This window comes from Crocuta crocuta, unplaced genomic scaffold (assembly GCF_008692635.1).
Source record: "Crocuta crocuta isolate KB4526 unplaced genomic scaffold, BGI_CrCroc_1.0 scaffold52, whole genome shotgun sequence".
NCBI classification, from domain to species: domain Eukaryota; kingdom Metazoa; phylum Chordata; class Mammalia; order Carnivora; family Hyaenidae; genus Crocuta; species Crocuta crocuta.
In genome coordinates, this window is record NW_027528617.1 from 2,628,241 (window position 1) to 2,646,197 (window position 17,957).

At 39.6% G+C, this 17,957-nt stretch overlaps 1 protein-coding gene across 1 annotated transcript in view; it reads left to right on the top strand.

The window, feature by feature from the left end:
* ANK2 (ankyrin 2) overlaps positions 1 to 17,957 on the top strand; it is a 221,727-nt gene that overhangs the window by 122,420 nt on the left and 81,350 nt on the right. The window contains exons 17-21 of the mRNA XM_077754996.1: positions 1,966 to 2,163; positions 6,967 to 7,065; positions 7,753 to 7,851; positions 14,152 to 14,250; positions 15,213 to 15,311. Coding sequence (XP_077611122.1) covers positions 1,966 to 2,163; positions 6,967 to 7,065; positions 7,753 to 7,851; positions 14,152 to 14,250; positions 15,213 to 15,311 — 594 coding nt within the window. The remainder of the gene's footprint in view (positions 1 to 1,965; positions 2,164 to 6,966; positions 7,066 to 7,752; positions 7,852 to 14,151; positions 14,251 to 15,212; positions 15,312 to 17,957) is intronic.

Here is a 17,957-nt window from a genome sequence, read left to right on the forward strand (position 1 = left end):
ACCTGAGCAGAAGTCGGAGGCTTAACCAACTGAGCCACCCAGGCGCCTCTCCCATCTCCACTTTTGACTGTCTATTCACTGTAACCACCTGTCTCAGCCACAGGTACATTCCTTGGGGCTTAGAATCTGTTTGCTTCTTTCTACCAGAGCTCAGAGCTTTTCTTAGTTTTTTGTTTTTTTTTTAGATTTTTTTTTCAGTTATTTGATTCTAAGAAGTTTCACTGTACATGGGATATGAGGGCTCTTCAGATCTTTTAGATCAAGTGTCTACTGGACAGTCGGATTTCTTATGTTGTAAAAACTGACACTCTCTTTGATGATCTTTTATGTTGTTTTGATAAAATCTCCTGTTCTCTACATAAGTGTCTGACTTCCTAACCTTGGCAGATTTACTCTGATAATTCACCTAATTTTGGTAGAGCCTATGTGCAGGGATGGGGGATGTTTGGATTGAAGAAAACACACTATAGTGCCAAAAAAATACTAAACTTATATGGTCCATAAAAATTTATGTGTCCCTTAATAGAACTCATGGTTCCAAGTGCAATGTTGTAGAACACCTGAAGCATCTGGGACCTATGATAATATCATGAAAAGGCTTCTAAGGAGAGTTGCCAAATTCCCTCAGCAGCTTAAAGGGAATATCATTTCTCTGAACTGAAAGAGCCTTACTTTTACTTGGAGAAATGGGATAGAGTAGATAGAAAATGTAGGACATTGAGGAACAAGATTTGATGATGGCATATAGAGACATTTAAATTCTGAAAATTACTTTTTATTTCTTGATTACCTTTGCAGTTAGACTTCAGGAAATAACATAACCTGAAATACCTCTTATGATAGACTCACAAGAAGCAACTGATCATTATGCCGCCTTTACCTTCATTATATCACAGTTAGTGGCAAAGCCACCATTTTTAGTTTCTATTACATATTTTTCATGGAAAATTCTACCAGAAAAAGAAAATTCTACCTTCGGAAAAGAAAAGGAAAGGAACAGTACATCTTCCATACTTACATTTGTTCCACGGGTCTGTTTTTTGTTTCTTTCAACTAAGTGCAGGGTTTAAAGTTTAGCTCTTGTGAGCAAAGTATGAATTCCTCTGGTCTTCTCTACAAACTCCCGCATAAAACTAGTAGCCTCATATTTCTATTTTTGAGCTCACAGAAACAATGGAAGATCTAGGATTTTACCTGGCTACAGGATTAATATAAGCTAATTTTTTAAAAAATATCTTTTCCACTAGAATGCAACCCCTTAAAGACAGGGATTGTATCTTGTCCACCTTTGTATCCCCACACACTGCCTGGCATATGCTAGCTACTTGCTAAATAGCTATTGATTAAGTAACAAGTACCATCCAGCCGGAAGCATAATAGCAGGAGTGTTATAACAAGACCACACAAAGTTCCATTCTATTCTTTACTATTAAAACCGTATCCAAAGTAATAGCATTCAGTTCCAGGTAGCACAATTCAAGAGCAATACTGACAAACTAGAAGCAGTCTAGAACATGTCCTCCTTAATGGAGAGGTCTAGAGAGGGGGCCTCTATCAGGAATAGTTGAAGGACCGGGGAACTTTAACCTGGAAAAGAAGACTAAAGGGAGACATGAAAACCATCTCCAGATGTTTAAAGGACAGTCCTAAGGAAAAGGAACCCGGCTTATTTTATGTTGTTCTGCAGGAGACAACCTATATTATAAGAAGGAGATGTTAAGCTTTGGGGGTTTTGTATCTCTGCCTGTCTTACAGTAGAATGGGTGCCTTGTGTTGGTTGTAAAGATATGGGTGCATGTTGTTGGATGGGAACTTTAATGGGTAAGAATCTAGATTTACTGTAAACCCACTTTTTAATTTTTTTATTGATGAGAGATTCTTATTTCCTTCAAAGATATATATTAAGGCAAGTGTTTAACTTACAATATATATGTATGTTTTGTTTTGGTTTTGTTTTTTTAATAGAATGGCTATACTCCTTTACATATTGCTGCCAAGAAGAACCAAATGCAGATAGCTTCCACACTCCTGAACTATGGAGCAGAGACTAACATTGTAACAAAGCAAGGAGTAACCCCACTCCACCTGGCCTCACAGGAGGGGCACACGGATATGGTCACCTTGCTTCTGGATAAGGGAGCCAATATTCACATGTCAACCAAGGTATTTTGTTTTTGCCTCTTGTTTTAGCCAAGAGTCTCTCAGATGAATGTAAATAGAAACCAATCAAAGATAACATGGAACAAAAACTGGGGATAAGTTAAAAGGAAATAGAGATATCTTATAGAATTCAAGGATCATAACAGTCAAGCCTTATGAGGAACTAGAAAACCACAGGGAAGCAAGCAGCAGACTCTCTACCTATATGGCTACATTTCTGAATCTTGATTTTCCCCTGCAAGTCAGTTTCATTTATCTATCTCTGCAGATCTGCTTTCTCTGTTTCTCTGTATCTGTGACCAGAGTGATGACCCTATAGCTCCCAGGAGTTAACGTCACTGCAGTTTGAGCAGTCAATCAAGATTGCCATAGTACTTGCTGGTCCTAATCCCAAATTTCAGAAAGAGAGAGTGAGAGTGGGAGAGAGTTACAGAGAGAGGTGACAGTTCACCTGGGACCTGGCCCAAACAACTGCTTCTAAACTGTTGGTCCCTGGCCACTACCCAAGCCATTTGCTTAGCCTGATTGAGCATCAGAGACACCTGGGTGGCTGGGGGGTGGGGGCAAGAAACTCAGTAAAATGCAGACTTCTGAGCCAACTTCAGCCTAGCAAGCCTGAGTAGTTGTGGCAGGGGCCAAAGAATTAAGTTCTTTTAATAAAGAACTGCAGTCGTCTAAGCCTTTCTCCAGAGAATGGCTTTTGAGGATAAGCACACAATAGAGCAACAGTGAGGAATAAGGGGAAAAGATATTATTCAAATAGGAAAATATATTTGGACTCTACAAGTATATGTCTGTCTATACATCTTCCGCTTTCTCTCTCTATATATCTTCTAACTCTACCTACCTACCTGCCTGCATACCTACCTACCTATAATTACCTATATAATTACCTACCTATAATGTATAGTAATACATTATACTTAATATATACTCCACTGGAGTCAGCTACTGAGAAACTAAAAATTGGAACCTATATTTATAAGTTAGTTCATCATTTATTTATTTTTATTTTTCTAAGTTTATTTGTTTATTTGAGAGAGAGAGAATGAATTCCAAGCAGGTTCCGCACCAACACAGCACAGAGTCTGATGCAGGGCTCCGAACCCACAAACTGTGAGATCATGACCTGAGCTGAAATCAAGAGTTGGATATTCAGCTGACTGAGCCACCCAGGTGCCCCACGTTAGCTCATCATTTAGATCTCTTAATGCTTTTTGTAACACAAGTTCTAGGGCTAGTGAAAGTTAAGTTTCTTAGGATTTTCCACAAATACACAAGTACAATGTTTCCTACATCTGTTGAGATAATTAACGCTTTTGGAGACTCAGTTGTAAATTGGTCTCAATAACGTTTATTAGTAGGTTATGTAGCATTATGTCCTTTAGAAATAGCTATGAAAAAGACAGTTGTCTTGAATGCCTCTAGAGTCCGATTCTGTGTCTTTATCACACAGAAATGTTCCAATAAACCCCTTGCCCTTTTACACTTCAATGTTATCTATCTAAAGTCCTCACAGATCCTTTTTAAAGTATAGTGAAAAAATAATTATAGAGTTAGCCCTCCAAAAGATATTTATTTGCATTTTAACATGAATGAACATGATGAAGCCTTACAGTCAATGTATCAGCTGCCATTACAGTCTGGGGCATGGATTTCCTTGTGGCCATTGAAATCATGCCATTCAGGTGGTCATTTACCTACTGGGGGTATTCTCACTATGACACCAATGGTAGAATACTTCATTTAACATCAGTACATGAAGAGGGCAGTGAGTATTTATTGTCCATTAAAAACAAATATGCATTTGAAAATAAACACAAGAAATCCATAAATAAATCAAGCAAAATTTTGAGTTAGATGAAATTCCAGACATTTCATGAAACTGATCATATAATGCTTCTTTTTTTTTTTTTTTTTACAAATAGTTTATTGTCAAATTAGTTTCCACATAACACTCAGTGGATCATATAATGCTTCTGATACTGCTTTTTTAAATTTGTAAAAATGGTATACTCATATCTGGAATCACTTAACTACATCCTTCCTGATGGCATTCTTCAAAACATATTACTTCCTTTGAGGGAGTTTTATCAGTCAGTCAGCAAATATGGACTGAATATTTTTGAGTTGCATACTTCACAGTGAAGAAATGTATTCAGCTTTGAACCACAAACAAATTATGTTATCTTCATAACAATGATTTCAATACTACATTTGAGTGGTGTCCCAAATGAAGGTATGATGTATTTGTCACTAGAAATAAACTTCAGTAAATATGCTTAGATGTATCTGAATAATAATACAATATATAGAATCTATCTATAAAAGTATAACCTTACCCTTTGGTTGGTATTATAATGAGAAAACACAACTGCAGGTAAAAACCAAGCCAATAATACATTTTCCCAGTGCTTTTGAAAAGTGCATATGTTCTTCTGCTATTCAAGACCAAACTGAAATCCATAATTTCATACTCTCCAAATGATCATGTCTCAACTAAGAACTAAAATATAGAAATTATATTACATTTCTTATCCCATCACCATGTGATAATAAAAACCAGTTGTAGAGTCCACTAGTACATCTTAGGAAATAAATTCCTTTTTTTGAAAAGAAGTCCTTCAACATCTTCTATTTTCTTGATGTATTAGAAAAGTTTTCATAGTTTGATTTAGGTATGCAATTTTATCATAATAAAGTATAGAGGACTTTCCTACTGGTTGTTAGTTTGCAGTCTTATATTGTAGAAAACCCTTTCTGCAAATAGTATAGAAAACAGCACATATATTTGACATGCCGCTAAAAATGTCTTTGAGATATTCGATGATCATTTCCCTTAGTAGTCACTTCAATAGAATTTTGAAAACACCAATTGTGTCCATAAAGAGAAATATTTTTATGCTTGCATTTTCCTAAGAAGAAAATCAAAATGAGGAAGAAACTCCTGTTTTGTCTTAATACTCATATTGTTTATACTTTAGGAGTCTATAGTGTTTGTTTAGAAGGACATTTTGGGGCACCTCTGTGGCTCAATCAGTTAAGCATCTGTCTCCTGATTTCTGCTCAGTTCATGATCTCATGGTTCATGAGTTCGAACCCCGCATCGGGCTCTGTGCTGACATTGTGGAGCCTGTTTAGGATCCTCTCTCTCTCCCCTTCTCTCTCTGCTCCTCCTCCACTCCCACTTACTCTCTCTCTTTCTCTCAAAACAAACAAATAAACTTTTAAAAAGTCATTTTTTTCCAAAGTTTATTCATTTATTTTGAGAGACAGAGTGAGAGCAGAAGTGGGGGAGGAATAGAAGAAAAGAGAGAGAGAGAATCCCAAGCAGGCTCCACACTGTCAGTGCAGAGCCCGACATGAAGCTTGAACTCACCAATTGTGAGACCACAAAATTAGGAGTTTGCTTAACTGACTGGGTCCCCCAGGTGCCCCAAGAAGTGAGGACACTTTAATGTAAAAGGGTCTATCTGCCATCTCATCCTGACTGTTTATGGAACTCAAAGCTGAGCTCAGCCAAAATTATATGGATTAAAAAGCCCCAGTCCTCAAATGAAAAACCTTCTCTCTAATTGGAGAATGTTTTCTCTCTGTACATATCAACCTATGTTTTATAAAGGTCAGAGGTCTTGTTCATTTCTAGGAGTATACCCTAGCTAGAGATTATGAATTTTGAAGAACATGGCTTAACTGTCTCAACCTAACCTGACTGCAAATCCATGGCGGGATTTGGGGGGGAGGGAGAAGAGGGGTGATCCGGTGGAGGAGGGCTGGTCGATTCTAACTGGACGTGAATTGGGAGAGCAGGAGTGGGGGTGGGGGTGGGAGAGGGGATGTGTTGCCAACTCCAGAATGTACAGGAAGAGGATGAATATACTAGGTATCTGAGCAATAGTAGGGGAGAGAGACATATGGTATGAATATACTATTAACTAGCATAGAGGGCAGAAACTTTAGTTCACTGATATATTCAAATACCTAGAACACTTCTTGGCATATGAAAGGTACTCAGACAACACCTGATAAACACACAAATGATTTAGGTTTTAAAGGTACTCTGTTAATGTCAGTTTTTCTTGGAAACTGCTTGCACATGTAGTGAGGCTGCTAGATTGTGGCATTGACTGAATAAACCGCTTTTTCCCTCTCCTTTCTTTATGCTTTCATCTTGTATTAACTTGTAGCTGTACTTTAACTGCATGTACAATTAACCAAAATATTCACTTGATGTGTATATGCCAAACATTTTACATAAAGCTGGCCGAATTATGGTGCTATAAATAAATGATGGGGTCACTTTCTATTTAGCATTTAGAGGAACCTCCAAGATAGTATACTACCCTTGGGTGCTGGAGAAAACGATTCTCAACTCATTTCCTATAACTTGGTACACTTTTTACATTGAGATATTTTATTGATGAAAATATAGAGTATTGCTACAGTTATAAGGTAGAAGTGGGTTGATGACTGATTATTTAAGGGAGTAAATAATTTCAGTAGGTGGCACAGGTGGATTTGAAATGAATGTTGTCTTGGAAGCTTATTAGCTGAGTTATTTTTAAGTCTCACATTATAAGTGCCCAAATGTAGAAAATGTAATTTGTTGTTGGAAGTGTTGATGAACTTAGAGAACAGGTCTTAAATGGAAAGACATATTAACTTGGAGGGTTTGTCTTAGATATCAAAAGTTGCAGGTTCTAGGGAGACACTATCAATTTTCTAGGATTTTTTAAAAAGACATGACAAAATAGATGATGAAATATATATTCTTCTTCTTCAAATTTGCTTGCATTCTCTCTACAGAGTGGACTCACATCTTTACACCTCGCAGCCCAGGAAGATAAAGTCAATGTTGCTGACATTCTTACTAAGCATGGGGCGGACCAGGATGCTCACACAAAGGTAAAGCGAATCACGTTCTATATTGTGACACATTCTGACCTGGACGACTCCCAGTAGCCCACATTTAGGTCACCCAAGTCCAAGCCCATCTCCTCAAAAGTCTGTTCTGAATTCATTATGACTCTCTTTTCTTCACAAATCTATAATGGTCCTCCACTTTGCTGGAATCAATTCTAAGTGGAGATCATGATATCAGGACTCTTTAAAAAAAGGTTCTAAATGTGCTGGCTTAAGTCTACCCTCTCTCCCTTATTGCTTCTGCCAGTCCAAATGACTTGCTGTTTTTCTCCTGTACTTACTTGCCTCCAAGCCCTCGGTCTTAAAATGGCTTTTCCTTCTCTATGCTATTAAGCTTTCCAAGCCCACCTAAGCTACAGTTTTCATGCATCTCTTCAACATCCTGCTATCAGACTCCATCTCTCATCTCTGTTTTTGGAGTCAGTTATTTGTGTCTCTCTCAGGCCTTTGTCAGATAAAGTCACACACATGTCTGATTTCCTTCGCTGGTGTGAAGTTCCTTGTGCTCCGAGATCTGCTTCAATCCGCATTTGTGTCTGCTAAATAATATGTGCACAATGGAATAGAATTTTTACCCATCATACCATAACTGAAATTCTACCTAACCCCTCTCCCTTTGAGTATTAGCCACTAAGAGTACTTATTTATTTATGTGTTTATTTATTTTAGCTTGGTTACACTCCTTTAATTGTGGCCTGTCACTATGGAAATGTGAAAATGGTCAACTTTCTTCTGAAGCAGGGTGCAAATGTCAATGCCAAAACCAAGGTAAAATACTTGTACTAATTTTTATTTTCTATAAGCAAAAAGCTTCCGCCCTGTGAACACTTCACCAGCTCACCATAGCTACAAATGTATTGTTTTCTTTTTAGTTCTTCTGAAGTGATTTTGAGTAAGCAATTTAGTTTTGTACAATTGTTTGAGACTTTTCATTCGCATAACCTTTGACAGCCATGTAGGTTAACTTCAGAACTACTATATTATAGAGCTAAAGTAGCTCCTAGCCAGTTAACAATTTACCACAGAATACAATAAAAGCCTGCTAGAACACTTTGATATTCTGGCTGATTCTTCATGTCATTTCAAGGCTTTGGCCCCCCTTCCTGTCATTCCCTCTTTCCACATGAAAATATATAGACAGGCAGCCTAGACCCTGTGCCTTTCATTAAAAAAATTTTTAAACTAATATTCATTAAATGCATGCTATGAGTCACATATGTATTATATATAACTTTATATTAAGTCATTTGATCCGTTAATAAACTCATAGTCAGATTCTATTCCTAACTCTATTTTACACTGTGAGTTTAAATAACTTATCTAAGGTCACAGAGTATATACTGGAAGAGTTGGAATTCATACTCAGACAGTCTGCCTCAGGGCCAAAGCTCTCAAAGCTATGGTATAATGCTTTTCTACCTCGCTCTAGGTCACTAATATCAGTCCACTGTACCTGAAATCTTACCAGTCATCATTCAGTCTCCTACCTGACATTTAATTCCATGCTATCAAATCCTTCTCTGGAGTTCTCTGTTTCTTTCTCCTGAGGGGTCTCTGACCTAGCCATCTTTTTCCATGTTGCCAAGCCTCTATAATGTGACCTGAACTAATGTAAGTTGCCAGACGACCGCCTCATAACTTCCCTACAACTAAATTGGCCTATTAGTGCTTCACTTTCTCCCAACAATATTTTCCTAGTCTTTTCCTCTCCTAAGATGCTGTCTTTTACTTATTTAAATCTTATCTGTCCTTAAACTACAACTTTCATAATGATTTCTCCAAGTACTTGAACATTTTGATTACTATGTCCTGTAAATAGCAACAGTGTTTCCCCTTTAAATGTGCGTGTAAAACATTTTTGTTAGTAGTACATATTTCTAGCAAATGTGCTGCCGAAGTGAGCACGCATATTTCTAAATCTGTGTGTTTTTATTGGTGATGCATGATAAAAGCTTGAGTATGTTCTGATCACCTCTTCTTCACCCTTGAGGGAAGGATCTCTCCTTCTAACTATAGAGGAGATAGCTGAACACAGGACACTCAATATCATGTAAAGTTTAAATACATTTTCTTTCACTTAAAAATGTATTTTAACCTGTGATAACTTTCACTCGTTTCTCCCAACTCCCCACTGCCTGCCTCTAGCAACCATTAATCTGTTCTCTTTATCTATGAGTCCGGATTTTGTTTTGTTTAGATTCCACACAGAAGTGAAGTCCTATAGTATTTGTCTTTTTCTAACTTACTTCATTTAGCATGATGCCCTCCAGGTCCATCTATATTGTCGTAAATGTCAAGATTTCATTCATTTTTACGACTGAATGATTTACATTGTGTGTGTGTGTGCGCGCGCGTGCGCGTGCGTGCACATTTATTTCTTTCTTCATTCATCCATTGATGGGCACTTAGGTTGCTGCATATAATAGCTATTATATATAAAGCTGCAGTGAACACAGGGGTGCAGATATCTTTTTGAGTTCATGTTTTATTTCTTGATAAATACCCAGAAGTGGAATTGCTAGACCATGTGGTGGTTCTGTTTTTAATTTTTTGAGGAACTTCCATACTGTTTTCCATAGTGGTTGCGCCACTTTACATCCCCACTGATCCCACCAATTCTGTCACATTTGGACTATCACGTGGTAATGCTTAGTGAAGCAGTGATGTGTAAGGCCTGGGTTGGAAGTTGTCAAGGATAATGCAGAGCAGACTTGAGCCCAGATGTTTTGTCCAGTGGCAACTGCAAGGTCCTACTCAGCAAAGCAAGGTGGAACATAACACCACACTTCAGGGCACTCAAATTGTTTCAAGGGAAAGAGAAGTGAAAAATAGAGCTACTGCAATGAGGCATCATGTAACTTGCAGCTCCAGGTTCTTTGGTCCAAAGAAATATCTAATTACATGTCTGTTCATTTAAGTTTATATATCAGAAACGCTTTATTGCACCTATATGAGGGGGCTCAACTAAATTAGTGTGAGCCCATTCAAGAGTTTTCAAAGTCATCATTCAAGGTTGCTAATAATTAAAAACATAAGTTTTGAAGCTAGTCTTTTTATATCCTCTTAGAAGCAGAAACACAATCATGTCTATACATAAGCATATTTACAAATGAATTAAAAATAGTTATTTTAGGGGCGCCTGGGTGGCTCAGTCGGTTAAGCATCTGACTTCGGCTCAGGTCATCATCTTGCGGTTTGTGAGTTTGAGCCCTGCGTTGGGCTCTGTGCTGACGGCTCAGAGCCTGGAGCCTCCTTCAGATTCTGTGTCTCTCTGCCCCTCCCATGTTCATGCTCTGTCTCTCTTTGGTCTCTCAATAAAAAATAAAAACGTTAAAAATTAAAAAAAAAATAGTTATTTTAAAAATCATAACTACCTCTGTTGATATTTAAAACTTCTCATCTGACTCTGGCAGGAACAGCTACCCCCTAGATTCTGAGCAGTTCTAGACTTCTCATGAAATTGTGCTTAGAGATCATTTAAAAGCTCAGAGATGAATTCCTGGGCATTAGCACCCAACCCCGTTTCTGCTGAGTCAGATCACACATCAGCATATAGGAAAGACACTGTTGTTGTTGTTGTTGTTGTTTTAAATATTTATTTATTTTTGAGAGAGAGAGCGAGAGCGAGCGAGCATGGTAGGAGCAGAGAGAGATGGGGACAGAGGCTCCAAAGTGGGCTCTGCACAGACAGCAGCAAGCCTGATGCTCAAATTCAGTAATGGTGAGCTGAAGTCAGACACTCAACCGACTGAGCTACCCAGGTGTCCCCGGGACAGACATTCTTGTTGGAGCCCAGGTCTTCTCCTGAAAGGAATAAATGCAGCTATGCAGTGAGAGTTTGGTGGAACCTGAAGACAGTTACTGTAGACTTTTGTTAAGTGTATGAATGTTGAAATAATATTTACAAGCCAGACATATTGTCTAGATAACACGATTTACCCACCTGCGGTCTGATATACATTCACATAGACATTTGGTTGAGAGAAAAATCTCATTTTAACTTCTCAAGTTTTTAAAAATTGGACTCCTGAACTCTGTGGATTTGACTTGCTTTTGGAAATATATCTTTTAATATGTCTTCTGAAAAGTAGATAGATAAATAAATCAAAGATGTTCTTTTAATAAACACTTCAGAATTTTTTTCGCACAGGATGGCACTTTTGGTTTTTTTTAATGTTTTTTTTTTTTTTTAATTTATTTCTGAGAGAGAGAAAGAGAGAGAGAGAGCGTGAGCAGGGGAGGGTCAGAGGGAGAGGGAGGCACAGAATCTGAAACAGGCTCCAGGCTCTGAGCTAGCTGTCAGCACAGAGCCCGATGGGGGGCTTGAACCCACGAACCGTGAGATCATGACCTGAGCCAAAGTCAGACGCTCAACCAACTGAGCCACCCAACCAACTGAGCCACCCAGGTGCCCCCCAAATGGCATTTTTGGAAAAGGATTTATGTTTTCTACCTCACACTCATGTAACTATGGTTATTAAAAATTTGTTTCGTTGCTGTGAAAATGTAAACATATTGTATTGCCTTTCCCCTCATTCATGATTTGGTATAAGAATTTAGAAAAATGAACTTGTTTTGTGGGACTATTAGTTGCTTAAAGTTAAAATGAAACCCTATAACGTCAGCTCGAGGTAATTATAAGATCAATTTGCAAAGAGGGTTTAGAACTTCAGTATGCAAAAGGAAATTTTCATTATAAAACATAATGCAAAGATCATAGAGCTCTTCAACGAGAAAGAAAATAATGTTTCTTAGCATTTTTATATAACTTTAGATAAATTAAAGAAAAGTTACACAGACAACACATTTGATCCTTCACCAGCCTTGAAACCTTGGCCATTTCCACGTTGTAAATGAGAAAATGAAAGGCTAGAAGGGTTTTGAGATATGTGAGAAGTTGGTAGAATTGAGTTGGTAGAATTGAGTTGCGAGCTCCTAGCAGAATGGGCCCAAGACTGTGGATAAGCTGCCATCAAATGTTCATGTAAAAGTTTTTGAGTTGCTCCAGACTTCCCTAGCAAATATACTCATGCACCAGAAGCTTCAGGGAAAGGTTAAATGAAATCAGGCCCAGGAAATATTGTTCTGGCCATGGTGTCCATTGAGGATTTGTAAAAGGTGAGCTCTTGGGGGCAAGAATGTTACTCTGACATTATTAATTTACGTAAGCACAGCGTCTCCTATTTAAAACATAGCACGTGGTTAGTAAATGCTTGCTGAATGAATTAACTTGGTTGGTACTGAAGAGGTGAACTCAATTTGGTTGGTAGAACGTTTGTAAACACAACGGAAAGGAAGAATTTCCAGGAAAAAATATCACTGACTTTGCTTCTCAGAGGTCCATGAATTACCTTATTTGAGGTCAGAGTCCCTGCAATAGCAGTAGGTTTCTCCGAGTCCCTGCAATAGGTTATATGTCCAGGCCGCCTGGGGCGACCCCATTGCAGGGGTGCATGGCAAACATGGCAGGGCTGATGATGTTCCAGACTGATGGACTCTCACACACGTGGGGGCCTCCTCGTGGATGGAAAGGTCGCAGCAAAAACATAGAAGGAATCATGTGGCACCTGGTGCATACAGACAGACACTTCATGTGTGTTTTTTTTTTTTTATTTCTAGGAGAGAGAGAGAGAGAGAGACAGCGTGAGCAGGGGAGGGTCAGAGAGAGAGGGAGTCACAGACTGAAACAGGCTCCAGGCTCTGAGCTGGCAGTCAGCACAGAGCCCGACGCGGGGCTCGAACCCACGAACTGCGAGATCATGACCTAAGCGAAAGTCGGACGCTTAACCGACTAAGCCACCCAGGCGCCCCCAGACAGACACTTCATGCAGAGACAAGTAGTATTGGTCACGAGGCAGCAGTGACACTAGATCAAAGGATGTATGTTCCTACAAGTTCATGGTATGAGTGGGCTACTCAGAACTTAGAACCGAGACAACGGGGTCTCAAAAATATAGATGAAATTTTATCAGGATGAGGCAGGTAGATAATAAAAAATGTAGTCTGATAGCCATTGGCCATCATGATCGATACAGGTTCTGAACCTAGAATGATTGCAAAGAAATGATTTAACTGTTGTTTTACACTTCATCACCTCTGACACGGAAAGAAAATTATTCATTCATTGAATCATTTATTCACTCAGTCACTCATTATTTATGGGACACCGACTGTATACCAAGCACCTTCATTTTTAGGATGATGATAAAGATTAAAAGACAAGTATAAGGTCTGGTATCTGGCACAAAATGGAATGTTCAGTGAGTAATAAGTATTAATGCTTTGTTGTGCCTTGAAGGATTCTGGTGCCCTTTGTTTAATTAATGTGAATATGCAACCAACCTGTACCATACTTGCCACCCGCTAGGGTTTTGAGCAAGACTGGCTTCCCACTAAGCTCCCCAGCAATTCCTCACAAATCATGGATCACAGAACTTTCATCCATGTGGAAGTTTAGACCAGAATGTTAAGAAGAACGCAAGTTTTAAATTCATTTTTTATTGAAAGTGGGCCACTCAGCTTTCAATGAAATCTTCCATTCTCTAAGTATGTTCTTCTTTGAACATCCTTTGAACATTCCTTTGAAAGGAATAGAGGAGTTTGACTTGCTTTCTTTGATTTCGAATCCCTAAAGCTGGCTCAAAGAGTATTAGAAAAGTCATGACAAACAAGCAGTGGCCTCTGAAAATATCCTGTGCAACTTTCCGTGAAAACATTTTACTCTTTTTCCCTACGGAAGAAATCATTGTGATAATGTTCTTTGGTCATCAGAAATCTCTCAGCACACCCACTTTTAATACTAATTAGCTAAAATACAATAATAGCTGTAATTTGGAGTTTGTTAGTCTATTTCATAAGCTAGTCTTGTCTCTTTGTTTAGCAGACCATAAGGTGAGAGGGAGTGTCTGCTGCTGAGAAATGGGTTGGTGGTGATCCTGAGCTCCAAATAAAAGGCATTCTTGGTGGGTTTGTTGTAAATAAGACTAAGAAATTCAAAGTGAAGGCTAACCTAGTTTTCCTTCTCCTGCTGCTAATCTGTGCTGGGTCCGCGGCCACCGTCACCAACAGAACGGCTACACGCCTTTGCACCAGGCCGCCCAGCAGGGCCACACGCACATCATCAACGTCCTGCTGCAGCACGGCGCCAAGCCCAACGCCACGACCGCGGTAAGGCCGGCGCCGGCTGCCCCTCGCCACGCTGCTGCTGCTGCTGCTGCGGCGGCGGCGGCGGCTGCTTCCTCCTCCTCCTCTCCCGCCCTGGCGGCCCCTTGTCTGAGCGGAGTTCAGACACATCCCCCTTCGATAAGCCCCCGCACTCTGGAAAGCCCGGGATTTCTGGAAAGCCTTTCCAGAAATCGGCGTGGCTTCTCCGGCAGTGCTTCCGGGGAGGCAGAGCCGTCGGCCCGGCCGGCTCGCTCTCGGGGGAGTGGGGCCCTGCGTCTAGGCTGCTGGAACGTGCTCTGCTTACAGCTGGCGCTCAGATGGGAGCGCGAGTCCGCCCCTCCCGCCCGGCCTTCTTAAGGGAGCACAGTTTTCCAGGCTGTTGGCTTAGACAAAGCTCTTCAGGACGCGGAGCCATTGAAATGTAAACTAAGCGGTGCAATTAAACAAACCGGGATCCCCGAGTGGCCTGGGCTGGAGCCCGAGTTGCTGGCTCGCGTTTATTTTGCTGCACCGTGAGCTTTGTGCACAGCTGTAGCTAAATAGGTTACTGAGGTCCCCGCGGTAACATCTTACCTGCAGCAGATGGCCTGACCTCTGATGAGGAGTAAGAATATTTGATACTTGCTCATATTTTTTGGAGGCGTCTTTCTCCGTTCAAGAGGTACTTTCCTAAACAGAGTGCACTCTCTGTAGGGATGTTTGACAACCTTAGGGTTAAAGCGTCAAGTGCTTCTTATTAGAAGAGCAGGCAGATGCAGCTTGTTGTGTTACCATGGTGACCTGGGCTATAGTCTAAAGAAGTTACAAAGAGATTCAGCTGTAATGGTAAAAACTAGTGATTTTCCTAAGCTGAGCCTTGTTTTGGAAGGAAATGCTGGCTCACGCGGAGCAGCCGGTGAGCTCATTGGCTCACAGCGCAATCCTCCCTCTCAGTTCTCACTCTTTCTCTTTTTCACTGTCTTCAGAATGGCAACACTGCCTTGGCGATTGCTAAGCGTCTGGGCTACATCTCCGTGGTCGACACACTGAAGGTTGTAACAGAGGAGGTCACCACCACCACCACGGTGAGTAAAAGGAACTGATGGGCTTTGGCTCCATTGTGTTGGGTTGTAAGCCACACTTTCACTTATAAAACGTGTTGAGCTTTTAGTTTTGAACTTCTTTTGGTGAATATATTATAGAACGTAGAAGTGCGCAGATGTAAGAAATACATTTACACGATGAATACAGGGGTTTTAGCTTCCTCTAGTTAACATCAACCTGTATAAAATGTAAACATAATTTTATTATATTTAGTTCCCTTCCCCGCCCCCCACCCCCGACTGACTTCTTTGTCGCTTTGCTGCGCTGCCCTTTCCCTGTAGTTGGGTGTGACACCTACTCCGGGCGCAGTAGTAGGACACGCCGCAGCAAACTTCTGATCTTAGCCATGAGGTCCCTCCAGCCTCTGGAAAGATCCTCATCCTCCAGATGCTGGGCTCATGACCGGATCAAATGCATTCCCTTGAGAACAACTCACCCTCACTTTCTTCTTATTTCTGGTTGTTTATTGAAAAAGAAAATTGATTGTACTTAGTAGGTAAACTATATCTGCATCATGACAGAGTAGATGCTTAATTTTTTTTTTATTGCTTTGAATATGACTGCTGATTCTGTAGAAGAAGTGGTGATCATCCCCACCCTTTGCCAGAGGAACTCTGGCGGAGTGAAGGCTGTGGTAATAGTGAGTTGTAAGGCTCTCTTACTGTTCAGTTGGAGCATGGCTTACAAGAGGCCTCGGAAGAGGGAGACTCACAGCTGGAAGTGGAAGTGCTCTTCCCTTTGCACTTACTTAACATTTTTTTCTTAAGCATGAACCCTAAGAATAACAGCTCTTTAATTTCTCTGTTTAAAATAGAAAAATACAGCGACAGTAGACCGTTAGACGTTCTTTGGAACAATAAGATCATGAATCAACACACACACACACACACAAAACCCTGAATGGGGTTCTAGCAGATGTCTTGAGCTAAGAATGATGCGTATAGAGTTTTAGAACACTTGTTCCTTTTGATAGACATGGAGTTTCATTTTTCAGATTGACACCAAGCCCCTGTCGACATTGAGGTAGATGGAATACAGTTTATTTGATGCGAAATTTTAAATGGAGTGGAATATGATTTATTAATGAACTGCAAGGCACAGGCTGAATTTAGATGGGAGAGAATAGTACTGCTTGTCTTCTCTAGCAGAATCTTCAAACCTTCGGCTAGTGTACCACAATATATACTTTTTTAAGATTTCAGTATAGCTTCAATAACTTATATAGGAGAAAAACAAGTCTTATCACTTCCTATCCCTCTACTTCTCAATTACTATATGTGGCTGAATCTTAATGGCTTTTTCGTAAGGGATAATTTTTCATACCAGGGAAATCGTCATATTAGGGTCCTTTAATATGTGTCTTTATTTGGCATCTTTGAAACAATGTATAAGTCACAGCTAACTAAAGGCTTTAGGGGCAAAGTACAACAATTCTTAGAAGTCCTGTTTTCTGTCAACTTTGTTAGCTTTTCCATGCTCTGGTTATCGCGCACATACATACATTTTTATCAAATGACCACTAGATGGCAAGCTTGCTCGCTCTTTTTGTTTTTTTTTTTTTTTTTTTTTTTTTTTTTTTTTTTTTTNTTTTCCACCCATTAAGTAATTCACTTTTTCATATTTATTAGATATAAAATATGCTCTGGGGTCTGTACTGAGTACTGAGGAGTCGTCAGTGGTGAAAACATTACCACTACCACCACCACCACCACCCCACCCCTCCTACACCAACTAGAAGCTTAGAGCCTAATGAGAGTGGAGAATGAGACATATGTTTTGTAAGAACATAAATTCTTCTTTAACATCAACAGAACTTTGGAACTTACCTGCCTGGTTTCAAAGAGATTCTAGGCTCATAAATATTACTTAGAGTAAATGATTTTAACTCTAAAGTTATATATTTGAAAAGAGAAGCAATTAGCTTGCTAAATACTATCGCTAAGCAAAGTTCAGATACCTTTCAGAAATTAGGCATATGGTCATACCTCTACCACACGAAGCTCTAGTGGAGTACAGAAACTACTCTTAGAGCTGTCTGCGAGCTTTTTATCTTTTCTGGTAACTGATTCTTTATGCTCCTTGCTGAGCATTTCCCCAATAAAAACCACTACACTTAGAAATCAAGTTTCTGGGTAAAAAGCCAGCAAACAAATGTAAAATGTAATAGCATGTTTGTTTTTAGTTGGGATAAGAAGCCATTGCCTACATTAACTACACAAGTACCCACTTTATCTAAATGGGTAATGTTATTGGTAACATGTTTTGATGCTGCCCTATTTTTGCTTTCTGCTTCTCAGTATTGTATTCTTCTCTTAGAATTGTGAGTTTTACCATGAGAGACTCTTGAATGCTGAGAACAAACTGAGGGCTGATGGGGGTAGAGAAGAGGGGCAGGGGAGTGATGGGCATGGAGGAAGGCACTTGGGATGAGCACTGGGTGTTATATTGAAACCAACTTGAAATAAACTATTTTTAAAAAAAGATTGATTCTAAAAAAAAAGAATTGTGAGTTTTATTGTTTTGTGAAGTGAAATTTGGGGTTAAGGATTGAAAATATGAACTTATTCCTGTGTATTATGTGACCCTTCTTACTTTGCGCTTCTTCTCTTTAGGAGGAGATTTTCATT